The 18206-nt window shown below is 43.2% G+C and overlaps 1 protein-coding gene and 1 long non-coding RNA gene across 2 annotated transcripts in view; one reads left to right on the plus strand and one right to left on the minus strand.

Annotated features, from left to right (window-relative positions):
• The first annotated feature begins 434 nt into the window (after positions 1-434).
• Positions 435-3339, plus strand: LOC132246594 (uncharacterized). Its single transcript, XR_009457989.1, has 2 exons — positions 435-2418; positions 2992-3339. It is a non-coding gene; the product is annotated as an uncharacterized LOC132246594 (long non-coding RNA).
• A 7348-nt stretch (positions 3340-10687) lies between these two features.
• LOC102575296 (N(4)-(Beta-N-acetylglucosaminyl)-L-asparaginase) overlaps positions 10688-18206 on the minus strand; it is a 43916-nt gene continuing 36397 nt past the window's right edge. Inside the window, exons 5-7 of the mRNA XM_019500843.2 lie at positions 17675-17742; positions 13922-14026; positions 10688-12724 (exon numbers count right to left, since the gene is read on the minus strand). Coding sequence (XP_019356388.1) covers positions 12623-12724; positions 13922-14026; positions 17675-17742 — 275 coding nt within the window. The 3' untranslated portion in view covers positions 10688-12622. The remainder of the gene's footprint in view (positions 12725-13921; positions 14027-17674; positions 17743-18206) is intronic.

The raw sequence follows: 18206 nt of genomic DNA on the forward strand, positions 1-18206 counted from the left end.
CGCCTCTCGCCGCGGAGGCTTTACATGGCGGGGGGGAGGCCGCGGGGCGCGCTGGGAAAGCGAGTCCCCGGCGGCCCGCCCAGCCGTGGCGGCGGCAGGCGGCACGGACTCGCTTTCCCGGCGAGCCCCGCGCCGCACCGCGCGCATGCGCCATACCGCGCCTTTCTCTCTTCGCCTCGCTTGACTCTGCTCGGCTGGCCCGGCCGGGGATTGGCTATGGGCGAGCCGGCAGGGTGACGTCAGCAGTGAAACGTGGCAGCTCAGGCGAGTCACTGACCGGGCAGGAAGGGGAGGGCGTGGCGCACGCGGGCAGGGACGGGGGGCGGGGCAAGACAGGTCTCAGTCAGAAGCCCCGCTGGGGGGAAGAGGAGGGGAGGGGGTTGGCAGAGGGTCAGCCTGGGGCAGAGGGGAAGGGGGAAGGGGCACCTGCTTAGGCAGGGCTGGTTTGGAGCGTGGCTGGTTCCCCTGAGATGTGCCAGACGCCATCAGGGCACTGGAGGGGACCCCGGGTGGAAGCTTGTAGGCTCCTGAATGGGTGTAGAGGAGGGAGAGGGAGCTGGCATTCACTGCCTCTCACCACGCAAAGTAGGAGGCGGCCCACGACTGTCAGGCAACCGGCTTAAAATAAACGCACATGCTGCTTTTTATACACCCTGCGTCAGGGGCAGGCGGGACTCGCTGGCACGGGCCAGGAGGGCTCCCCAGGGAGGAGGCCAGTTTGTGGAGGTCAGGTCCATCAGGGCAAGAGTCCAACTTGGGGCATTGCCTCAGGATCTGACAGCTAGCAACTGGAGAGGTCTGATGGGTGCCACTCTACATGTACCCTCTTTTTTCTGCTCAGCCTTAGTTGAAAGCTACTTCCTACCATTGGAGACAGGGCAAGATGGACCCTGGGTTTGACCCAACCGGGTGTCATAATAGGTGTCCTAATCGCGTCATACACGACCCAGCAGTTCCCAATTTGCGGTACACGTACCATCAGTAGTATGCTGACAACCTATCAATAGTATGCGTTAACAGATTTATTATCAAAATCTGGTTTAATAATTGTTTTCCAACTATTTAAGTTGGTCTAATAAAATATATCAGATTCACCCAAAGAACCTTGTCTGCCTATGATGTCCCTCTGCTTTTATCTACCTCTTGTTCAGGAGATGAATTTGCTGGACCCAGTCATCTGAGCAGATGCTACCGCATGCTCCACAGAGCTTCCTTTGCCAGTGTCAGCTTCAATGGTAAACAGGAAGCTAACTGTACTCCAGTCACTCCCCTCAGAAGAAGGGGTTCTGTGAAGATGCCGACAGCTACTCTGAAAGGCAGATCTAGGGAAGTGACATAATACAGATCAAGCCTAACTCAGACATTTTGAAGGTCTCAGGTATCCAAGAACATAACCAAAAGGGGCATCCCTCAGCCTGACAAGAAGTGTCACGCATGGAAAAGTTGAAGGAGTTCAGGTTCAGTACAGTCAAGTCAGCACAGCACAGTTAAAGGAGAGTCAGGAGAGTTACAATGCAAGGGGAAAAACATGCATTTTCTGTGTGTGTACATAAATGACTGGACCTCCTACTGCTGCTTCATTTCACTGTGCACTGATTATACCTCCTTTACTATTAGCCAAAATGCAGATAACTGCTACATCAGTCACCCAACTTTACTCTCCACCTTGCTTTCAACCCCAACAAGGCACCAGTGCCCTTGGCTTTCACAGTCTGTGAATGCTTTTATGATTCACGACAAAAATGTGTATAAGGGTCACTCAGAGTTGTAGTGGAGAGTTTGTTTGTACATCAAAGCCGGTGCAGATCTGTGGGAAGGCAGTTCTCTGACCATTAGGAAATTCATTATTTTTTAAGCTCTTGCATGTCATACCACTGTATATGCACTCAGCAACAGTCCTGTTTGTCTACACCTGGGCAGAGACAGTGACATACGTTCTTATAGCCTTACAGTCTTGAGACTGCAATTATTGAAATGACTCAGTCATCTCAGGTACAGTGGCAGCTTTGATCAAGCAACCTTGAGAGCACCAACCAGGGACTTTCTGACTAAACTGTTGCCGGTTGTCCATTAATTCTCTGGAGGAACTAGCTTCTGTGGTGAAATCTCCACTTTTTCATAGGAAACGGAAATTCTTGCCCTCAGGGTTTTGTTAGCAATGGTGAAATGAGTGTAACAAAGAGGTAGAAATAAGTCTTTTTCTTCATTTTCTTCCTCATGTTAAACAGCCACTGTTCTCTTTCCAGATTTGGAAGTACTTCTCTCCCTCCACTCCGATTCAGACCCAACAGCAGCACTGTACCTACAGTGAACATCTTTGATACTTTCCATACAGAGAGAGCTATTTATCTGTGCATGAGAGAGAGTGAGTGGAAGAGAGAGAATTTCAGAAAGAAGTTTGCTGCTGGCTCTTCCCAGGTACCATAACATTATCCACTGTATTGTTAGAGCCATCCCAGCTACGTCATGACTACACGTCAAAACTCAAGCATAGCCTTTCTCGCTGAGCAAGAATCACGAGCTGTGTGTGCATCCTGCCCTCCATTTTGAGACCAGGGCTTGGAAATGCAACCAGTTCCTGAAAATATAGAGACATTTCCAGAAACAGATAAGAATCTAACCATTTCTTTGGTAGTCCCTCTGGACTTGTAGAAGATCTTTTACAGCCTCCCACAAACTCCTTTTTTTCAGGAAGCTGTGCTAGGAACTGAGAGCGAGATCCAGGAAGTGGTACAGTACAACGTAAATAAGTATGTAGAATAAAAACGTGCCCAATATAGCAAGGCTAGTGTGAATTTGTGGCTGATTTTTACAACAGCATTCTTACAGCAGTCGTATTACCAATTACTTAGGTTTCTACTGTTGATACAGCCTCACAGTGTAGCTGGTTAACAGGAGATTTGCTGTCCTTTATCTTTTTCTGGAAAAAAATGTATTTCTGAATTCACTAGACAAATTATTCTGATTAAACCTTTTCTTTTCTGTCTTCAGGTAAATTTATCCCCTAAGGTCAGCTCATCAAAGAAAGATTTTAAGGTGACAGCATCCTCCCTTTCGGGTACCCAGTCCTTCAAAATGACACAAACAGAGCACTCAAAAACTTGAGGCCCCCAAAATGATTATTTGCTTTTGAAAATATTTGGGTGTACATGTCTATGTTTTTCTGAGTAGCCATGAGCACAGTATGCTGCACTGCGATTTGTTAGAAACTACAGATCAGCTTTAAACAGAAAAAGCTTTGAAATGTTTTACCTTTCAATGTAAAAATATACCTGCAAACAATTTAAAGTTATAAATCAGGGCATTTGGAAATAAAAATAGGTAAGATTTCCAACTCTACTGAGTGAAAAAAATTGGATCACAGGTAAAAATGGTAAACTACTTTGCTAAAAACCAGGATGATTTATTTGGTTGGGTTGACTGTGGAAACAATATCTGAAGTAGGTTTGGCAGTACAGTGTACATGCACAAGCTGGGATTTTTTTTGTAGCAGCGCTAATAGTAATAATAATGATGATGATGGTGATGGTGGTAGTGATGTTGATAATGATAACTGGACTACAAGAGCACCTTTTATCAAGAGACCTCCAAACACTGAAGCACTAATTAGTTACATCTCACAACACTCTTTGTCATGCAGTAAATACTACAATGCTCACTTCAGAGTTGGGAAAATGGAGGCCTGGAGAGAGTGAGCAATACCCCTGAGATGTAGAGCAACTCAGCTCTTTAGAATAAGAAGATCTCAGGATTCCTGATCCATCATCTCAGACTTAAAACAAGTCCCTTTGACTATCAAGCTATGCGTCTGATCTTAGTTATTCCTCATTTTGTGCTTTTTATTTTTCCAGTGAAACAGTTACCCAAGATGATCAATAGGAACACATCATTTAAAAATAGCCACATAATGTGTTAATATAGTTCATAAGACATTTCTAAACCTTGCAAGTCTTAATAGCTCCTTTTAATCATCTCAGGAATTTAAATCCCTACTAAACGCATATTATCTTATGATGTTTCATTACAAAGGGCATAGTATAAAACACTGGCCAAAGTTTATCTTCCAACTTGCACTAATCAACAGGTTGATTGCAAGATTATAATTGGTAATTCTTTTCATCTTCACACCACAAATTAAAAGAGTAACCGTAATAGCATAGCTGGTAATCACTGATATGGTCAGTGTCACAAGTCTGCAAACCATTATTTGTGGAAGCAGACCCAATGATTATTCAAAAGTTTGCCAGTGATATGAGTGGGAGTCACTCAATTGATAGCAGTGGAAAATGGACCACGAGAAAACTGAAACTGCACATTATTGTGTAACTTCTTGTTTCAGGAAGATAGTGAAAAATCAAACCTTTATGTGGCAATTTGGACTTCCTTTTAAAAATCAATCAAAAGGATATTTTAAAAGAACTACAAACACTGAACTTATGCTGAAAAGTTTAGGGTTTCTTTACATTTATATTCAGTAATACAAGCTACCCCCAACCCCCGCCCAGTTAAATCCTTATGATTACTTTGCTATTAAAAATCTTGTAAAACCCTTGAACAGGAGTGCTCAACGTCCAGCCTGTGGCCAGATCCAGGCTCCAATGCCATGTCATTTGACCCATTGGGTCTCACAGGTCCATGCAGGCTGTGGTCCTGTGCATTAGATGAGATATGCATGGTGGCACAGGACATGATCCTGGCATGTGGGGGTGGTGTGGGACCCTATGGGGCTAGTCCTGGGCTGGCATGGGAGTGAGGCAGAAGCAATGCAGCGCCCTAATCCTAGCATGTAGTAGTTCTGGGGGGTAGTAAAGTATGTTACTCAGAGAGGTGGTGGAATCTCCATCCTCGAAGGGTTTTAAGACTTGGCTAGACAAAGCTTTGGCTGGGATGATCTAATTGTGGATGGTCCGGCAGGGGGTTGGACTAGATGACCTCCTGGGGTCCCTTCCAACCCGCATTTTCTATTATTCTAAATGGTTCTGGATGGGGGCAGTACAGGGCTCTGGGGCTCCAATTTCTGCATGCAGGACCAGGTAGGGGGACAGCCTGGGTTCTTGGGACCCAATTCCACTATATGGGGCCAGACAGAGGCAGCACAGGGCCCCAGAGCTCGGTCCTGCCTTAGCAGAGGCAGTGTGGGGCCTCAACGCCTGATCCTCTCAAGTGGAGCCAGGCAGAGGCAGTACATGACCCTAAAGCCCGATCCTGCCTGTGCAGGGGCAGCGTGAGCCCACAGGGCCCAATTCCAGCATGCAGAGGTCAGCCGAGGCTATGCATAGCCCAATCTTGGCACGGGGCCCTGATCTTGGCACATGGGGTCTGACGCATGGACCAGCCCTATGCCACTCATCTGGCCTGCAGGGCCAAAAGGTTGAGCATCCCTGCCTTAAAATATGAATACATTAAGGAACCTGCATATAACATGGAATGTATGCATTATATATTAGTGAGGATTGTCCTAGGATGCTAAACTTGTTTAGCAGACAGAACATTGTAGTTGTCTTTCAGGGTTGGGTGTATTGCTTTTATACTGAATGCCTGTCTGCTGAACTGACTGATTTTTTAAGTTGAATTTTTAAATTTAGAATATCAGGTCACACTTCTTTCTTTCAGCTACTCAACTGAAATGAAAGGATCCAATTTAGATACTAGTTGTAGTTATTGGTAATGATTATATGGAAGTATAGCTTGAAAGCTACAATAAATTGGGTCTCATTGTACTAGGCACTGTATAAATGCATCCTCAGTTCTGCCCTAGATAATTTACAGAACATGAACATTAGCTCAGAACGATTACTCAAATGTAGAATTTAATTAGTGCAAATCACATATTATATTTACATCCGAACTAGTGCATAGGTTAGTGGAACAGGAGGTGGGTATTTAATTTTAGATGCATGAAGTGGCATGCTATTCCTTTCCTAGTTGTCTAAACATCCAGATTTGATAGTCTACATGGCATTCCTGGTTGTTTAAATGCCAAAATGCAATTTACACTCCAGGTGGGAATTCTATTTCTGGTTGCATGGCTGGCAGACAGACAGCTGTGTAGACACAGACTCTGCATGTGTTGGCAACAAAATAGAACGGGACGGGGGGCAAGAAAGCCTGCCCATCTTTATAACAGAATGACAAGGGTGATTGCCAGGGACAGGAGAGGACCAGGTTCAGTGAGATAGCTTCCAGTCAGGCAAGAAGCAGGCCTTGAGTTCTAGCTGGGATTTTTGCTCGTGGTGAAGCAGAAGCTTCCACCCTATGCTGTCCTCTATGCATTTTTTCCAATGACTATAGTAAACACATGGGGAAAGCCTGACTTGTGGCATGGGGGGTAGAATGTCTGTGCTAGGAAGCAAATTAGCCAGGTTCAAGCTTCTTTTATGCAAGTGGTGGGACCTAGAACCCAGGACCTCTAGCTTCTTAGATGAGTGCTGTAGCAACTGAGGTACAGGGGCCAAAGCTAGGAGATATTTTTCTCCTAGCCCTTCTCTGTTTCTAAGTCCTGCTCCTCGTGAGTTATTTTCAACTACATTTTCAGATGTTATATGCCACAACAAGTCCATCCACAAGGGACATGCACATGGGCTGTGCCTGTATGCGTGACCACAGTGTAGCCTGCTATGCACGCAGTTGTGTACATGCAAATGTTACATAGCCAGGAACAGAATTCCTGTCTGGGGTGTAAGTGACATTTTTGGAGCTAAGGCAACCTGAAGCACCATATGGAAGACCAAATATTGACACACAGGTGACCAAGAAAGGAACACTGTATTTACTTGAATCTAAGTTGATCCAGAATTTAAGACAACCCTCTCAATAATTAGATTCTTATATGGATAATTCCTAAATTTGTTATAATTTTCCAGGTACAGAATCTAATTATTGGAGGGTTGTCTTAAATTTGTCCCTCTCCCACCACCTCAGCAGGGAAAATAGTGGCTGGGGCTGGAGTCAGGTTGACCCTTGCCCTCTGCTCCTCTGCCTGTCCCTACAATCTTTGTCCTTTCCAAGTATCTGCCTCTTCCCCCCTACCCATACTGTCCAACTCTGCACAACCTCTGTTTCCTCTTAGAGCACAGCACGTGGAAGTTTAACACTTGCAGGGCCAAGCAATCATGTCAGCGCATCTCACTGGCTGTGCAGGCACTGCAGACTGGACAGGGGACAGAGTTTCCATGTGCTCCATGCCTGGGAGGGAACCCAGCCCAAGCCTCAGCTGAGTTGTGCCTGACAGCGAGGGGAGGGGGAAGTGGGGGGGCAAAAGCTGGAGAGGGCAAGTGGAGCATGGCACAGGAAGCTGCTGTAGGTCTGACTCTAGCTCTGACCCGGACTCGGGGCCGGAATCAGAACGGCTGCAGCCGCCTGCTCCCTTCCTCCCCTCCCACCCCCCATGTTGATGGTGGGGGAAACCTCATCTTAGATTTGAGTAAATAAGGTAGGTGCCACTCCTGATAACTTCCACTTGAAAAGTTTGTATTTGATATACTGGCCAGAGAAACAGAAAAGCAAAAATGCAATCAGTATTAACTTAGCACTCAAATCTGGAGCCACAAGTCAATCTGGTTTCTTGCTGGTGCCAGCCCTATGTTTGTACACATACCACCAACCAACCAGACACCTAACCCTGTTTATTTCCTAAACTGAAAATGAGAAGCAATAATCTCTCTCTCTCAGCAGGAAGAAGCCCAGACTATTTTGAAGTTAGGGGCACCAATATTATTCAGACTTTCAAGGGATGAGTTCTCTGCTGACCTGGGTGAGATAAATTGCAAAGTTCTCTATTCCTCCTTAAAGGCAGGATAAAGCCTTATTCATGTTCAGCCCCACTACAGTAAGTGATCATGATTCCAAGGACATAAGCCAAAGAAGAGTTTATATGGAGGAAAGCATTAACCTACACAACAGCCATCCTTCCTCTTAAGTTGAAGTAGACATTTTCTTGATAATGCAAAAGGACTCAGGCTGTCCTGGATGTATTCATAATGGTACACTTCCGTATGTCTATACTATTAATATTTTTCTGTGTTAACATGTTCTAAGCAATTATTACTTGAAGTATTTTTGTATGCTATGGAACTGTTTTTGATCAAAAGGTAACAGAAATCATATTTGTTAGTCACAAAAAAACAAAAGCTGCCTGCATATGGGAAAGGCAGTGCATAATTATAAACAGCCCACATTAATGCTGCAATAGTAAGATGTTATTATGCCCCAAAATGTCAACGTTTTCTCCTTCCTATTCTTTGTATAAAAAATGGAATAGCTGAAAATGTTTTTGTTTCATCTGCATACAGTCCACACATATTTGGAGGAGAGGGTCACATGATAGTGACCACACTGGAAAGATCACATATGTTGAGATGTTGCAAAGAATTAAATTGATAGCATTAAAAAGATGCTGATCTGTACATCAAAGGACTGGATTAAGTTTGGGGTTGTCAACCGGGGGCATGCGTACCCCTGGGGATATTTGGGTGGGCAGAATGCGGCCTGCGGGCCAGATGGAGCCTGCCAGGCCAATCTATCCAGCCCACGGGGCCCCTAAAAAATGTAGGAAATTAATATTTATCTGCTCCTGGCTGCCTGTCATGTGGCCCTCGATGGCTTGCCAAAACTCAGTAATGGCCCTCTGCCCGAAATAATTGCCCGCCCCTGTGTTAGGGGATACATGCGGGTGGGCGGGGACAGAGGGCTGCCACCCACCACCCTGCCTTCCAGGAGCAGACCCGTGAGGGTGCCCAGGGCAGCGGCTTCCCTCTGCGGGTCACACAGGCGCTGCCCAGCTGGCCAGATGCAAAGGGTGAGGGGGATCTCACACACAGTGGCTGCCACCACCGTCTACCACTTTGTGCTGCCATGCAACACATGTGGTTCTGCAGGCTGCTGATGGGCAGTGCACGATTGGCCAGGTGCAAGGCCCGTCAGCAGCCTGTGAAGCTGCATGTGCGACCGACTGTGCAATGTGCAATTGCTGCCACCCCCTTCCCCCAGCTATGCGTCTGGCCACTGCCACAGAAGAGGTACACTCCTTAGAAAAGGTTGAAAACCCCTGGATTAAGTGACTGAATAATCATGAAGTACATGGAGTCCTGGACACGGTGCTTATTTCCATCTAACGTAGGCCTTTTCTTTTGCTGACTCTGGCATGGTGACTCATACCTTTCTGAACTGCAGTGTAATGTATTCTGGCCATTTTATTGAAAAATGCCCAGAAGCTTTAGAAAGTACAGAATGTGGTCTGTGTGAGAATGAGGGTACCACCAGCATTTAGCATTAAGGACCAAATCCTGCCCTGCTTCACACTGACTGTAACAACACTGAAATCCAAATAGCCAGGGGCAGAATTTGGGTGCTTTGAAACTTTTTTTTTCTTTTGCACTAGACATATATTTGCACTGCAGTATAATTCATTATGTTGGTTAGTATCTGGAAACTCTAAAACATCTGACACCAGTCATCTACATGGGCCATTTCTCTTGACTGGATTTATGAAGTGTAATCAGTTTCTTCAGAATGCTTATGTTGGTTTGCTTTCATTTAATACGGAGCCTGTAACTTATATTATACAATCTCCTTCTGAGAGTCCCACTACAACTTTTTCCCTAGAGAGGTGGTGGAATCTCCATCACTGGAGATTCTTAAATTCAGGTTAGGCAAATTCTGGATTGGGGTAGTTCGGATAGAGGTGATCTTGCCTTAGGCATGGTTGGACTATAATTCAGGGGTGCAATAAAAGCAGGGATGGAAGCCAAGGATCTTTCAAGGAGCCACTTGTGTTTCTGTAACCAAGTACAACAATATCTGTATCAGAGAAAGATCTGAGATCACACAACTTTTTCCACCCCCCACTGCTGCTGTCTTTTGCTCTATACCAGATTAACCTCCTGCTGAGGGGACACATCACTACTCTGTTTGGTACGCTACTTCCCCTTTACTTCTCATAGGTGAATTTTTTGGCTCTTACTACTATAAGGGGCAACTGGGGTAGCAATCTTGAGTATGGAGGTCAGGGAAGCAAACGTGCAGCTGCCAGGCAGCCACCACTGCTACCCTATACACTACCCCATGCACTGACAGTGCTCAGGGTGCAGAACTGCCCTACTGCACCTCTGCCCTATACTTCTTCCTCTGTCCTATTCTTATTATTTATTGGGCCAAGTAATACGAATACTTGTCCCTTGATCCTCCCTGGTGCTCTGGCCCCAAGTGTCTCTCTCATAAACCAGTATGTTTGTGGTTTTTGCCCACCGTCTCTCTGTCTACTTCCCCAACCTGGACTCATTTATGACCAATGATAAAAACAACTTCTATACACAAGGTCTGCTTACTGTGATGTCTCTTATATTAATCCCTAAAAGGAAGACTTGACTGGTGTACAGACCTCATACGGGACCTCTTGCATATAGGTGAATTTCACCTCAAGGGCTTTACTGGAGTCAGTATTGTAGAACTTGGAATACCTATGATTTGGAGAGACCTGAAAGTGTATTTTCCTAATTGGTTTATCCTATCAGTAATTATAACAACTGGATATCTTCCTTAGCGATAGACTAAACCTCATGTGAAGTCACATATAAAATTAAACTAACAATCAACAAAAAACAGATGGATGTTTTTTCTGTTGTTATTATTCATAAAATTGTCTTTAGATTTAATAAGAGCCAGAAACAGTTCAGACTTTGGAAAAAAATCTGTTGAAAAGTGTAACGTTATCATCTTTATTTTACCAGTGCACTGTTGATATTAATCAGCTATAGCTTATAGAACTGTAGTTAATAACTGTATTTAAAAATGCTTGTTCTATTAGTTCAGAGAAAGAGTTACATATTATAAATCTTTGAAGACTTAAGAGAAATATTTTTGAAAAAGCTATAAAATATGAGTACAAAATTATTTTATGTATTTATGACACATGCTTAACAGATTCTGAAAATCAGGATTAATAAAAGGTTACCTATCCTCAGAAGATCCAAAAAACATTAAATCAACAACTTTTTGTGTCAAAGTTCCAATATATACATTTCAGTACAAAGGAAGAATTCCAGTAAATTTCTTTAGTCCATACAGCATAGTTCAGTTATAAAATGAATCTAGCCTTTGGTTTGCAATACTTGCAGGAATGCAACAAGTAAACCATTAATTCAATTTTAGTCAATTAGTCACTTTAAAATCTCATTTGATTGTGTTTTATAATATCCACTATATTTGTGAAAGTGAATATAAATATAAATCCTTTAGTAGGGTTTGACACTGGTGCAGAATAAGGAATTAAACTGTAAATTGAGTTGTTTATGGGTTTTTATTCCATTTTGCTTCTTTTTTATTTCATGTGAACACGCAATTTCCCCCCCCCCCCCTTTTTTTTTAAGTGTGCATTAAGCTGTGTTTTGGTATGGCCATATTCTTATATACACAGAAAAGGGCTAAAACAAGCAACACTCAACTCCATTTTCCATCAAAAGGCAGCAGCAAGAATAATTAAAACCCAATTCTGCCCTCTGTATTTACTGGGATTATTAGTTGGGTGTATCTACATGTGCGCTTTTACTATGCAGCTGCCTAGCTCCACAGTAAAGCATTACTTTCTGCATGTGTGCCCGTACTGGGGGGCAGTAAATCAATTAACTCCACTGTAGGAAAGTATCATCTAAGATGAGTACTATCCTGCAGTGTAGTAGTTACATGTGCCAAAAACACACATGGAAACGGTGATCAAAACTGGCTGGGGCCATGAAAGTACTACAATGTGGTGACTGCCTGCTGGCTAACCTTGCACTGTAGCACCCTCGGGCATTAATACACATACATTTTTGTGCTGGGATGTGCCGGAGATCCGGCATGTTGGAGCACACTTGATTAATCAACTCTACCCTGCATGTGAGTTGATGCACACTGCGCTGCATCAAGTGTTTATAAGCAGCAAAATGCATGTCAGCATGCAGAAAGTGGCAGCAGTGCACACTGCCACCATTTTCTCAGCCTGACACACATTTTGCTGCTTTTAAAAGTGCCTGGCACTGCAGCACAAGTATGTATACAAATGCCCCTTGTGCCCTGGTCAGCCTCTCTGCAGCATGTTGAGCTATGGCAGAGCAATCCCGAGCTGGCAGACTGACCCCCCCCAGGTCCTCTGCCATCCAGGGGCTGCTGTGTCCCAGATGCACATGTAAAATGCTGTGCCCAGGAGCAATAAACTGTGGTGCAAACTGTGCTAGAGTTTATTGCTATGTGCTAATTGCACATGTAGATGCACCCACTGAGTAAAATACTACTCAGCACAAGAAAAAATGATAGACTTGGGCTCCAAGTTAACAGTCAGTCAGAAAACTGAAAAGAAATTAGTAGCCCAATAAGTAATAAGATGCAAGGCAGACACTGCTTACTTGTGGCATGATGTAGGACTAAAATATCTCAGCTAAGATTTTTTTTTTTTTTAAAGATGCACAAAGTTAAGCTCCAAATCTAATATCCATGGTTTATCAGTCAGGTTTTCAGGAGTACTGAGCAGATCCCTGTAGGTCTTGGTGGGATCTTGTACTTGTACTGCTTACCATAGCAAAGACAAAGAAGGGGTTCACAATCTGCCCTATATGACATAGACAAATTTTCTTGTAGTGTATTTTTTTCACAGCTTGCAGGGTTGTTGCATTAATTCCTCTATAGAATCCTGTCCTTGACACCAGACACAGTATGGAAATGGCATTGATGAAGCAGCTCCAGCTTCACCCTGGAACAAAAAACAAAAGGGCCAACAAATATAGAATTTCAGGAGTTATAAATTCATCACTAATAAATTAAGAACTACGTACATTTCTCAGGCTATTATGATAAAAAAATAATTAGAATGCTGTTCAAGATAGCATACTGAAATTATTTGTTCTTTTAGCTTTTAAAATCTATTTAAAGATCTGGTAATGCACAGTTAATGAACTATTTATGTTCATTAACTATTAAGATTTTTTTTATATCATATAAAAAGGTCATATTTTGGAAATGAGAGCACTTTAAAATATAATTCAACACAATATTTCACAATGTAAAATCTGTTCCAAGGACTGTTTTATGCCAGATAAAAAACTTTAAATATTAGATTTCAATACAGTCACACCAATAGATGTCTATAACAAGTACATTTCCATGTGGGGAAGGGACAAAAAGCCACTAAAGCTTAATACTGGTTACATGAGACATTCCTTGTAGAAAACAAATCTACACACACACCCCCCCACACACACACACCCCACCCCCATAGCAAGGCTCATTTTGCCATTTGATGTCCATCTCAAGCTTTTATGAAGATGGAACATACCACTATTATTTAGACAGTATGCCCCTTGGGACCAAGGAGTGCATCTTTCTCATCTCTAAGTTGAACTGCATTGTGTGTGTGCAAATAAATGTATCTTTTAAAAAGGGTATTTTAGAGAAGCACTCTATATTCTTTTGCCTAATTCCCTACATCTTGAAAACTATTATGATCTTATGAATACTTGTGGGTACCAGGAAAACTAGGGCAGACCTATAATGTAAAAGCTGCAAGTGATGCCTCTTCATTCTCTCTTCCTCTTCTTGGTCACTGATAGTAATATGGCAGTGATTAGTGTGCCTGATCAAAAAGGCTATGCAAGAGTGAACTGCAATTATACCAGGCTTATTTTAGCCCTAGCTTGGAGCCTTTGAAATGCCAGTTTTGGCCCAGTGGTTGCCTGGGAACCCAAGGAACTGGACTCAGTGGCCTGGAAGGCCCCATCTAGTTCTGTGTTCCTAATAGAACTGTTAAATCAGGGCAGAATTGACCTACTTATTTCTGCTATATTGCCCATATTCCAGAGGACTTGGAGAGAGCAGTAAATTAAGGCACAATGGTGCAATAGCTTTGTAAAGGGAAGTGTTCCAGGATATGCGATAATACAATCAGCTGTACCTTCATATTCACTGCAATTATGCCAAGTTCAAACATATTTTCCTTTCCTACTCTCTGGAGTATATCCTCAAGCACAGTCTGACATGCATCCATTGGAGACAAACCCTGAAAGAAAAACAGTAGTAAGACATTTATATTTCTGTTATATACTTTAACCAAAGTAACTTTAACTACTAACCCCAGACCCACATGATGTTAGACAGCTAATTATGATTATGACTGATTAGAGAGAGAAGCCAGAGGATATGAAATGTTGCACTTTGCCCCTTACTGTATTTAAGCACATATGAATAATCACTAGGTACTTTAGACTCCTTCCTATAACTAGACACAATGCTGAATATTTGAGATAGCACGTAACCTTTGTGTCTGATTCTAGCAGTTCCCTGTGCCCATGCCAGTCCTTGCTGGTTTCAGTGGGGCTCCACCCAAGGAGAGCTCATGGCAGTCAGGTTCTTAGTTCTGAATGTCCTTTTAACAACTTGATTAGATGCAATTATTTAAATAGCTTTGGTTTTGCAGGAGGGGTGGGGAAGGGAGGAAGGGGTATCAGTAAGAGTATTAATAAAATAAAAAGTTTCCTTTGGAATTAGAATAGCCAGTGCACTAATATCAAGAGAAAAGTAATTAATATACAATGAAAATATAAGAGGCACTTTGACTGACATGATCACAGCTCGCTAAAATTAAAATGGAAGTGTTTCTTCAAATAACAACACTTGTAATGACAAGGTAACAGCTTACAGGAATGGGGGTAATATGAGGAATTTCCAGGGTAGCGTAGAACAGAAACTGTCCAAGCTAGATATCAGAATTACTCTGTTTCACTTTTATTGCAGATACTGCAGCTAGGACAGCCAAGATCATCCTATACTGAAATCCCAGGGGGGCAGAGGAATTTTCAGGATAGGACGCCAAGAACATTTATACACATACATTTTTGTGTTGGGAGGCGTCAGGAGATCCTGAAATCGAGTCTGAAATCGAGATCCTGAAATCTTACACGTGCTGCACTGTGTCGCATGCAGTTGTATTAAGTGTCGAAATGCATGTCAGCGCACAGAAAATGGCAGCGGTGTGCTTTTGAACTAAAACACCTTTGATGTGTTTTAGTTCAAAAGCGCACCACTGCCATTTTTTCAGCGCTGATGTGCATTTTGCCACTTATACAACTGCATGTGACACAGCACCGAGTGCTTTTAAAAGTGCCTGGCACTGCGGTGCAGGCATGTGCACAAATATCCTAAAGTGTCTAATGAAGAGAACATTCTGAATGGCATGGGATAGATCAAAAATGGCATTGTTGCAGGACTGGGAAAGAAAAGAAAGGATGCTTTACCACTCTACAATACATGAAACTGTGCTTTTTAATTCAAATTGGATAAACATTGAGGCTAGGGGCAGAAATTACACATAAACTAGTATAAATGACTGGAAATCAGTTCAAATCTGTAACACAACAGAAATTCAGTACACAAACTGCTTTCAAAATGGCCAAAACCAGTTTAAGATAAACCTGGACAGATGTAGCATTAGGGTGCAGACAGAAGTGCAGCTGCTTGCTGTAACTGAGAACGCTTTGCAGGATGTGTTCTGAGTTACAGCAATCCCTCCGACTAAACAGAAGTTCACTGGAGGTTCCAGGGGGAATGGGGAATGTAGCTGTTAGCTGCCAGCCTGCAGCCGGTTTCCCTTACCAATGGCCCTTCCTCCCTGCCTGTCAATGCTGTTTTCAGAATGGAAGGGGGAAAATGGAGCAGAAGGAGCTCATGCTAGGGGTTCTCCAGACAGTGCTGGAGGGTGGGGTAGGTGTATTGGAGCCCCTTCACCCCACTTTGCAGGGGGGTGGCTCCAATACACTCATCCCACCCTACTGCAGGGGATGAAAAAGCTCCAGACCGAACTCCTTCCACACCCTTTCCCCACTTCTGTTCAGTTTGGCAGGCAAACACAACTTACAGAACATTTCGAAATATCTTCATCTGAACCCACATGCAATGAGGGTTCAGATTTTCACCCAACTGGCCATTTTTGAAGTGGTCTGCAGCTGTGCACTTACGTTTGGTTGCAGCTATAGACTGCTTTCTGTGGCCAGATTGGGCAAAAATTGTCACTTCTGTCTGCACCCTCAAATGTAACTGATTTCAAGGAAATTTATTGAATTTCTGTCCCAGATCTCTTCCAGATTTAGATCAACTCACAGTCCCCCACAGCCCAGGATGCTTCGCATCTCCCCTGCACTCCTTCTTGCAGGGTGGGCGGGCTAGCTTTGGCACAAACTGTCTGCTCCAGCACAGCAGGCTTGGTCTGGTGCCCCTCACCCCAATTCTGGCCTGGGCCACTGCAGGCATGTGGCTACATTTCCAGAATCAAAAGAGAATGTCTGTTCACTTGTTTATCAGTTCAATCTATGCAGCTTAGACTAACCCGCGAAGATTGAACTGATTCAGCCTTCAGCTTTTTGACTGTCTGTACTCAGCCTGAGGGGTCTAACTCATTTTCAGTGAAGTGGAGGTAGGGCGATGAAGTGGTTCAGACATTTCACTGTGGCTCCAGAAGTATGAGTTGGAGCCCCACACTGAACTCAAACAAATGCTATTCCTCACTGACCTAACTAAATGGGCAGCTGGATTTTTGGGCTGAGGGCTCACAGGCAGCCAGATGCGATGCCGGTCACCTCACTCTTGTGTGCTGTTGGCTACAGAAACTGGTGTGCCTTAACCATGTCAGTTCAGTGGGCTACTAGGTTCTGGTATCTGTTTGACCTGACTTGATTCATTTGTAAACAGGGGTTCTTTCTGGACAACTGAGGTGAAATGGCACAGATTTCTGATTTCAAAACAAACTGTCATTTTTTTATTTTGTAGGTCAAAAATCACCGAATAGAAAGGTAAGAGCCCAAGCAAATACAAAGGGAATGTGTGAGGTGGTGGTGGGGTCAGGCATTTGTGCCCACAGGCTGAGCTGGTCCCGCATTGTCTTAGGGAGTCATGGTCTCATGCTGCATGAGACTTAAGTGCCTGACAAATGCTGGACGGAAGAGGCCACATCCTCTCTCTGCTTCAACAGGCAAAGAACACACTGCCATTTTTACAAATCGTAATGAAGTTTAACCCTCTGAATATAAACAACAAAGCTCCTAGCAAGCCTCCAGGGATATTAGTCACATGGTACCCCTCCAACAATACAGGACAAGATCTTGCCCTAAATAAAAAAATGTAGACCAGCTGAAGTACTTAAAGGCCTGAGATAAGCAACTGATAAGAGATAGTAACTGTACATGTCAGTCTGCACTGGGAGGAAAGGGACTTTTAAAAACTGTAGTTTTGTTTGATTCAGTAAGAACCAAAAAAAGTACTCCTATTTTCTAGGAATTTGAGATGGTAGTTATTGTAAGTGAAAAGATTTTGTATTCTATCAGTAAGCTCTGGTAATTTTATGCCGTATCTGCACTAATATAAACATACATATTTGTTATGTATTTTAATGCAGTATATTACCAAGTTACAAATGAACTGAGACAATTTATATCAGCTGAGGATCCGGCTACAGTGTTCTGAGTTCTTTTATCTTACATAATCTCTTTTGGTTTTAGTTTCCTGTACCAAGAAACAATAGTAAAATTAACAAGGGCTGATTACTGTTTGTTCACTAGACTTTTTAAATACCACAGTGACAAATATGTATTGTAGATTTGGCCATGTAGTCAGGACACAAAGATATCTGCCTTGATTTTAAGCCACACAAAATTACCTGTTTCATTAGCAGAACTACATGAAAGCATGGACAGAAACACATGATCTGGTCTCCATCTCCTGTAGCTGGCAGGAAAAGAAGAAGAGACAATTGTGAATGATATACTTTGTATGCAAGTGGATGATGCTTACTTGCACTGTTTTACTGAGGGTAACATCCTCAGATTGCACATAGAACCAGCTAACGGAAGTTTTTGCAGCTGTGCTATGGTGTGGTCATTGGGAACAAAATACATCCTACACAACCGCTTCTTCTGCAACCCTCTCCCTCTTTTTCTGGCCTACAGGCTGAAGATGAGGCAACAGCCTATCTATACTACAGTAGAGATGGAGGGGAGGGGGGGAAGAAGCAGTAAAATGGCAACCTTATTTTACATGATTGTCTTCCTCCACTAAAAATGTATAAAAGAGGGCAGGGGTAAGAGGGCAGGCACTTAAGAAAGCATAGGAGGAATCTAGTTTTACTGTATGTCTGTGTTGTTTACAATTCAGTCTGTATAACTAGAACAGTTCAAAGCAAAAAATGGCAA

Source organism: Alligator mississippiensis, chromosome 1 (assembly GCF_030867095.1).
Source record: "Alligator mississippiensis isolate rAllMis1 chromosome 1, rAllMis1, whole genome shotgun sequence".
NCBI lineage: Eukaryota > Metazoa > Chordata > Crocodylia > Alligatoridae > Alligator > Alligator mississippiensis.